Source organism: Oncorhynchus mykiss, chromosome 11, assembly GCF_013265735.2.
Source record: "Oncorhynchus mykiss isolate Arlee chromosome 11, USDA_OmykA_1.1, whole genome shotgun sequence".
In the NCBI taxonomy this organism is placed as follows: domain Eukaryota; kingdom Metazoa; phylum Chordata; class Actinopteri; order Salmoniformes; family Salmonidae; genus Oncorhynchus; species Oncorhynchus mykiss.
This window is the reverse complement of record NC_048575.1, coordinates 63754070-63762005: the sequence shown is the minus strand read 5'-3', so window position 1 is coordinate 63762005 and position 7936 is coordinate 63754070. Positions and strand designations below refer to the sequence as shown.

Sequence of the window (7936 nt, the reverse complement as noted above, 5' to 3'; positions counted from 1 at the left end):
CGCTTACCCCTGTCATGCCGTCGGGGGTACGCCAAATAAAAATGTGATTTGCATTTTTTTTTTTTTTTACATTTTCTTCACATTTTCGAACAGTCCATTTATATTTTCCAATGGGGCTATACATTTGGGTGAGGTTTTTTTCTCAGCCTGAGTAGCCTCGTTTCACTGCTTAAAATAAAATTAAACCATTTAGTGTACAGAGAAATAACAACACAAATGTCAAGTACAGGTAGCCTAGTCAAATAATTAACATCCAATCACATTAACCATTACTCTCTCGTGGGAATTCCACGAACGGTCCGTATGTAGCCAAAAGTATCTGCTGCTCATGTTGGTACTGATGGCGCAAAAGCCATTACAGGAAGACATAGTGGAGTGGTAACGCGCACAAGCAGTTGCTCCCGACACATTTGGGTGCACTGCAGCATCCACTGGGAGGCTCTTGCTGCCAAGGGAATGCCTGACAGCTTGAAAGACATTTTGGACACTACAGTGAAAATGATTAACTTTTGTTAAAGCAAACCCTTGAACTCTCGTGTATTTTCTGCATTATGCAATGATATGGGCAGCGACCATGTAACGCTTTTACAACATACAGAAGTGTGCTGGTTATCAAGGGGCAAAGTATTGACACGTTTTTTGAATTGAGAGACGAGCTTAAAGTTTTCTTCACTGACCATCATTTTCACTTTTCTGACTCCTTGCATGATGACGAGTTTCTCACACGACTGCCCTATCTGGGTGATGTTTTTTCTCGCCTGAATGATCTGAATCTAGGATTACAGGGAATCTCCGTAACTATATTCAATGTGGGGGACAGAATTGAGGCTATGATTAAGAAGTTGGAGTTCTTCTCTGTCTGCATTAATTAACAAGGACAACACACAGGTCTTTCCATCATTGTATGAATGTTTGTGTGCAAATGAACTCAAGTTTACAGACAATGTCAAATGTGATATAGCAAAGCACCTGAGTTAGTTTGGTGCGCAATTATGCAGGTACTTTCCTGAAACGGATGACACAAACAACTGGATTAGTAATCCCTTTCATGCCCTGCCTCTAGTCCACGTACCGATATCTGAACAAGAGAGCCTCGTCGAAATTGCAACAAGAGGTTCTGTGAAAATTGTATTTAATCAGAAGCCACTGCCAGATTTTTGAACTGGGCTGCTCTCAGAGTATCCTGCCTTGGAAAATCACACTGTTAAGGCACTGATGCCCTTTGCAACCACGTACCTATATGAGAGTGGATTCTCACACCTCACTAGCATGAAAACTAAATACAGGCACAGACTGTGTGTGGAAAATGATTTAAGACTGAGACTCTTCAGTACAACCCAACATTGCAGAGTTATGAACATCCTTTCAAGCACACCCTTCTCATTAACCTGTGGTGAGTTATTCACAATTTTTGATAAAAAAAATAAGGTTAATATGTAAGATGGTTAAATAAAGAGCAAAATTAATGATTATTATTATATGATTATTTGTGCCCTGGTCCTGTAAGAGCACTTTCCACGAGCCGGGTTGTGACAAAAACTCACATTAATTCTTATGTTTAATAAATGTATCGTTTAGTGTTTGTGTTGCAGGCTTACAAAATGTGAGAGTGCGCTGTACCCTGATGCTAGAGGGGGTACGCAGCTGGAGGTTGAATGTTTGAAGGAGTACAGGACTATAAAAAGTTTGGGAACCACTGGCCTAGTGGATTAGAAAAAGTAAGATCAGGACTACCTGGCCTGGTGACTCCTTGTTGTCCCCAGTCCACCTGGTCGTGCTACTGCTCCAGTTTCAACTGTTCTGCCTGCGGCTATGGAGCCCTGACCTGTTCACCAGATGTGCAACCTGTCCCAGACCTGCTGTTTTCATTTCTCTAGAGACAGCAGGAGCGGTAGAGATACTCTAAATGATCGGCTATGAAAAGCCAACTGACATTTACTCCTGAGGTGCTGACCTGTTGCACTCTCTACAACCACTGTGATTATTAATATTTGACCCTGCTGGTCATCTAGGAACATTTTAACATCTTGGCCATGTTCTGTTATAATCTCCACCCGGCACAGCCAGAAGAGGACTGGCCACCCCTCATAGCCTGGTTCCTCTCTAGGTTTCTTCCTAGGTTCTGGCCTTTCTAGGGAGTTTTTCCTAGCCACTGTGCTTCTACATCTGCATTGCTTGCTGTTTGGGTTTCTGTATAGCACTTTGTGACATCAGCTAATGTAAGAAGGGCTTTAAAAATACATTTGATTGATTTGATTGAAGATATCATGAAAGAACCTCCAATATAAGTGGACACAAGGCTGAACAGATAAAACCCCAGACCTTCTCTAACACCTCCTACCTGCTCAAATAGCGCAATGAACTCTACATTTGGCCCTTGGCGACTGCCGCCTTGGAGTGGGTGTCTATTTGCACTCTCTCTACCATTTCCTTTGGTCTGGGTATTTTTACAGTAGATACACCGCCATTGATGTCCATGATCTGTCTGACCTCTGGGTTTTCTTGCGTAATAGCGTCTCTTCTGACCGCAGTACATCTCTAAAGGACTCAGCAGACCATGTCTGTGCCCCAAATGACACCCTATTCCTTACATGGTGCACGACTTTTGATCAGGGCAGATGGGGCTCTGGTCTAAAGGAGTGCACTATGCAGGGAATAGGGTGCCATTTGGGAGGCAGTCCATGGCTGACTCCTGTGAACCACATCCAGCCTGAGAGCAGCTTCAGAGGATGAGAATGTTCTGTACACTCATCTAAAAGCTTCCGTTCAAGGGTGGGAAAACAGGTGGTGGAGACTCAATGGCTCATGTGTTTTGCTGTTCAGACTAGGCACCACATGTGCTATGGGTAACACAGTTCAGGAGCTTTTCCTGACTATGTGACTGAGCCGTCACCTGAAAAACTCCAGTCCCATATTATATTATTTCTACTGTTTTATTAAGTTCTTAACATTGTAGGTGTCCACTGAATAAGGTAAATCCGCTTTTAGTTTTCACCCTCCACATTTTTGGAATCACTTACAAAATTCATTACATTTGGATTCCCTGGTGCCACTAGGGCATTTTAAAACCCTGATGATGAGTTCACAGAAGTGTGCAATTGTTTTGAGTGATTGATTTAGTAACTTGTTTATGAAGGCTGTGATGTTGGTGATGTTCTGATGTAGTGTACTTCTTATTTTATCTTGTTTGCTTTGTGGTCTCAGGGCACCATTGAAAAATAGACCCTGGTCTCAAATGGGCTCCTCTGATTAAATAAAAGTTAATAAAAGGATATCGTACACAGTATGGTGTACATTTATGTAGCATACTAGATAATGGGATGCATGCTCAATTACAGTGTGTTAAAAACATCCAAATTGTGGCATTTCTTGTCAAATGTCAATTTGATTTGGTGCTCAACATGGAAAACGAAGCTTATTAGTCTCTCCTCTCCATCCGGTCACTTTCACAGGTTTGAGAGAGTCATGCAGAGACACTGTGAGCTGGATGAGTACGGTGTGTCTGGCAGCCTGCCAGGCTAATACGGCTAAAAGGCCTCAGAGCTAGATTGTGTCTGGCTTAGCTGTCCTCATTCTGAATACACAAAACAGGAACAGGTCACAGGGAATGTTTGGTAGAGGAGGAGAAAGAAGGCAGAGAAATGGAGGTAATACAATGATATACCATACACATTTTATTCAAATGTGTTTTTTTCGCTGCTGTAATATTAAGAGCTGTATTAGTAATAGTAATATTCGTAGTTGTAGGAGTTGCAGAATTCCTAGTAGCTGCAGCAGCAGTGGCAGTAGCAGTAATAGTAGTAGTAGTAATAGTAGTTGTAGTAGTAGTAGAAGTTGTAGTGGTTTCATAGTTGTAGTCATAATAGTAGTAGTAATAGTAGAAGTATTGGTATCATATTAGTAGTAGTAGTAGTAGTAGTATTGGTATCATAGTTGTTGTTATAATAGTATTAGTAGTAGTAGTAGTAGCAGTATGAACAGCAATGGGTCACCAGAGGTGGATAAGGTGGCTACGGAATAATTCTCTAAGCCTGTCTGTTTCAGCAGCAGACTTCTCTCTCCACAAACCAAATCAGCACCTTTTGTAATGTGATTCATATTCAGCAGGAAACCTCATTACGTTCCGCAGATAAAGCCAATTATTTCAAAGCTGCTTGTCATGCAGAGCATGAGAACAAAAGGGATAGATTCAAGTGTATGAATAACAACTGAGGAGCCAATGTGTTACCTAGCGTGTTACCTACTCTGAGCCTAGCAGGATAGACACATGGCCTATTATCATGCAGTTGTGAAGTTCAATAGAGCAATGTGTTTGTTTCTCATTCATTAACATTGCATGTTAAACAGTAGTCCACGTGTCTTGTTTTATCTCATCTTACATTTGAATGAAATGGAAAATTCATTTAGATTTCTCATTTACACGTTCCCATTCTGTTGGAATGGTTTGAATTAGAATGGCTTCAATTAAGATCCTTCACTAAAACATCTGATATGTTCTGGGGGAAAGGCTCCATGTACAAAGGATGTTGCCATTTTTGATTTGGAGATTTGAGGAAGTCATGGTGGGACTAATGAGTGCTACAATCAATGTAGAAATGTGTTTTGTGGGTATTACCAATGGGGATAACAGCATTAAAATACCGTTACCAATGTGGGCAAGTTTGAAACGAGAGTGATGCCCCTGATAAAAGCTCGTAGCAATTGAGCCTGACGAGGTTAGCGACCTCACTGGCCTGATAAAGCACATAAAACATATATGTAAAATGAAGAATGCACTATGCTACTACTTGAAGGCCTTGGTTTCAGAACAGTTGCCTGAAGAAATAACATGGATTGAAAAATGAAAAGGTGTACTGGGACTATCAACCCCTATCTGTAAAATATATATCTGACTCAGCCTTAAAATATCTCATCAAGGAATTGACTTTAATGCCAGAAAACATTTACAAGCCTTTTGCTCTTCGTACCCCTACCATTTTCCAAGCGAGAATTTTGAGGTCAATAAATATTTGACAGTTTTAGCCCACATCTGATTTTATTGGAAAGTCAAACAAATAAAAGAGTATAAATCTGCGCTTGGCTCCTCTGAGGAGAGAGACCAGGGATTTATTTTTTTGGAAGGCCTACTTCTGGGTTACTCTAATCAAGAGAAAGTGCTCAGGGATTGACTCTGTTTGGCTGTAATTTACTAGAATCGTGATTTATTTGGAATCACTGATCAGGCAGCATTTGGTCTCTAGTAGGAAGGGCAATGGCAAACTTTTCAGCCATTGAAGTCAGAGACTTGAAATTAAGACGTTTGGTGGAAAATAGTGTAAAAAATCAATTAAAAGCATTCAAATATTTGACTTCTTTTAATTAATTGTTTACACTATTTCCTGCCAAACGTCTTAATTTCAAGTCTCTGACTTCAATGGCTGAAAAGTTTGCCATTGCTCTTTTATATTGTAATGGGTACAAAATGATTACAATATGCACATGATATTTGCATAGGCAGGTACAGTACATACACATTTAACATACTAGGCTACTTACACCTGTGATACCTGTTTGCATTTTGTGTAATTACACTGAGGTTAGTCTAAGACATCTCTGAGGAGGTTGGACTTGAAATCAATTAGCACTCAATCAAGTCATATGCCAATAATAATTGATAAACCCTTTTCTGGCTGTTGTTGTGATTAGTAGAGGGAAGTGTATTGGTTATTTCAATTTCAATAAATGCTTATTGGGAGTATGGTAGCTCAATCAACATGACTATTTGTTCTATGTATGATTTATTCTGTTGGGATTAGGATAATACAATCAATCTAGAATCTGACCGGATGCAGTGCACCATGTGAATTCAAATAACTTTATTTTTATATTCATGTTTATTTTATCCCTGAGACAGATCATGAATATGCCTCTAAACGTCACAACACAGTAGCGCTCTTGCTTTGAGAGAGAGGCTGAAAGAGAGAGGGAGAGGGTGGGATGCAAGACAGCATGCGAGAGCTAGCAAAAGAGAAGGGTTGGCTCACTCACCATGCAGTCAGGCAGCGCGAGCATCGGAACCGTTTGACAGCATTTGATGACAAAACCCGTTCTGAACTTCTATCTATCGGCACCTCAACGTTCTATTGCGACCAATCGTGGATTGATGGGAGAAACTCGCTGCATATTTGAGGGAGGCATGTGCACATTTCAAGACACATGCAAATCTATTTCAGGATCAGGACGAATCCAGTGACCACAACGCCTTTGAAAGAGGAAATGTCAAAGCAGTAATAGAGTATGCTGCTTCGCAAATACGGAATAATGCACTGTTCAGGGTGGACGAGCTGATGTTGTCCTCGTGACTGAGATTTTGACGACTTTCCACGTTGCAGTGCACGCATAGATGTTTTTCTACAGTAAATACTCGCTCCTATTTAAGACTATGGTTCGTGTCTGACGTTATTTATTTCTAGTGTACACGACAGAATACGTTCTATGTATCTTCAACAGCAGCGCTTCTGTAAAGGTGCAGGCGTGCGGCGTTGCATATGATCTAAAGAGAAAGCATTGTTTTGTCCAGCGTCCTTACCAACCTTGAACTTCCTCAATACAGCATCTGCATACCACAGTCTGGGAGACTCGAGGCTTGGGTGTCAACAGTAGCCCCCCACATCAGCGCTAGAGAAGCGTTCCTCCGGCATCTCAGTGGTGCTGAAAGGACAGCTCCTTGTTTCAGGTCTCCCAAAGTTGACTTCCACTGAAAGCATCTGCTTTTCACTGCAATACAGCCGACAGCCGAAGTAGCTTAAAGTACTCCAAATGCATTATTATTTGGCTTAACGGCTTCTGCCCAACTGTTCTATTAGGGTTCATGGCTGTGGCACGCAAAATAAAAACTTTGCTCACGGTTAACATTTTTGTTTTTGTGGGGATCATATTGTTCTCGGTATATTGTAGAATACAGGACCGTTCTGAGGAACTCATTCAGATCGGCAGGATATCAGACCAGAGACTGAGGGCCAGGAATGGCAAAGTTTCCAACTTGGTGGACAGGCAGTCCATACTTCAGAGACTGGAGCGGCTGGAGGACGTTGTCTACAACCAATTAAATGGTATGTATTATTATAACTTTAACAACATATTCAGCATATAGCTTTTACTCAAGTATAAGATATTTCTCATTTTCAGCATTGTTAACTGTGGGGTCATATCTCTGTATATATATACATCCTGAATTACTGTCATTTTACTACAGAGCAACTATAAACAGCCCATTTAAAACTATAAACAGCCTACTTCCAAATACATTGAATTTGATCAGACAATGGACAATAAGATAAATATGCAACTGGTATATCAGCCATTCAGACAGTATCAGTCATTATGGTACAGTTATTATGTTCAGAGTGAGTCATCCAGTGATGAATGGTGGCTCTTCATGGAGCCACAAATTATTGCCAACAAGTGATTAGGTTTTACTCAAGTAAAATCAATGCAACTGTTCCTAATCTGTGCACTTAACCTGGTCTAATCCCTATCAAAAACACCAGCCAATAGTAGTTAGTATTGGACTCATGGAATTGAATATTTTTGAGAATCCCATAGGGGTGAAAACCCTGGCTCTGGCTACAGAGTTCTGCTTTGTCATTCCCTTGGCCCAAATACAATAGTTTTGTCTGAAATGTTTTTAAACATGGTCAAATTAAATGGTTCTCTAATCGAATGAAAAAACAGACTTATTTCTTTATGTTACCTTAAGTCATTGAAATGTGTTGCAGGAGGTTAGGTCTGTCTGGCAAAACAGCATCCTTTAAATCATGTTAATGTTATCTCATCTCTCATTATGCTCCATGGTCCCACTCTTTCATGAAACATGAGAGATTCAGACACTGAAAAGTCCAACATTTATTTTGAGACAGCTAATGCATGCATCACTATTTAGCATTGAGTCAATTCC

The 7936-nt window shown here is 40.5% G+C and overlaps 1 protein-coding gene across 2 annotated transcripts in view; it reads left to right on the top strand.

Annotated features, from left to right (window-relative positions):
• Positions 1 to 3585: 3585 nt before the first annotated feature.
• The window catches only part of LOC110536222 (polypeptide N-acetylgalactosaminyltransferase 9), a 129909-nt gene continuing 125558 nt past the window's right edge, over positions 3586 to 7936 (top strand). The window contains exons 1-2 of one of the 2 annotated variants that reach the window (XM_021621859.2): positions 3586 to 3647; positions 6937 to 7091. Coding sequence is in view for 1 of the 2 variants with exons in the window: in XM_021621858.2 (XP_021477533.1) it covers positions 6851 to 7091 (241 nt within the window). In the remaining variant the exon portion in view is untranslated. Of the gene's footprint in view, positions 3648 to 5969; positions 7092 to 7936 lie in introns of those variants that run through there. The other variant, XM_021621858.2, reaches the window with a different exon arrangement.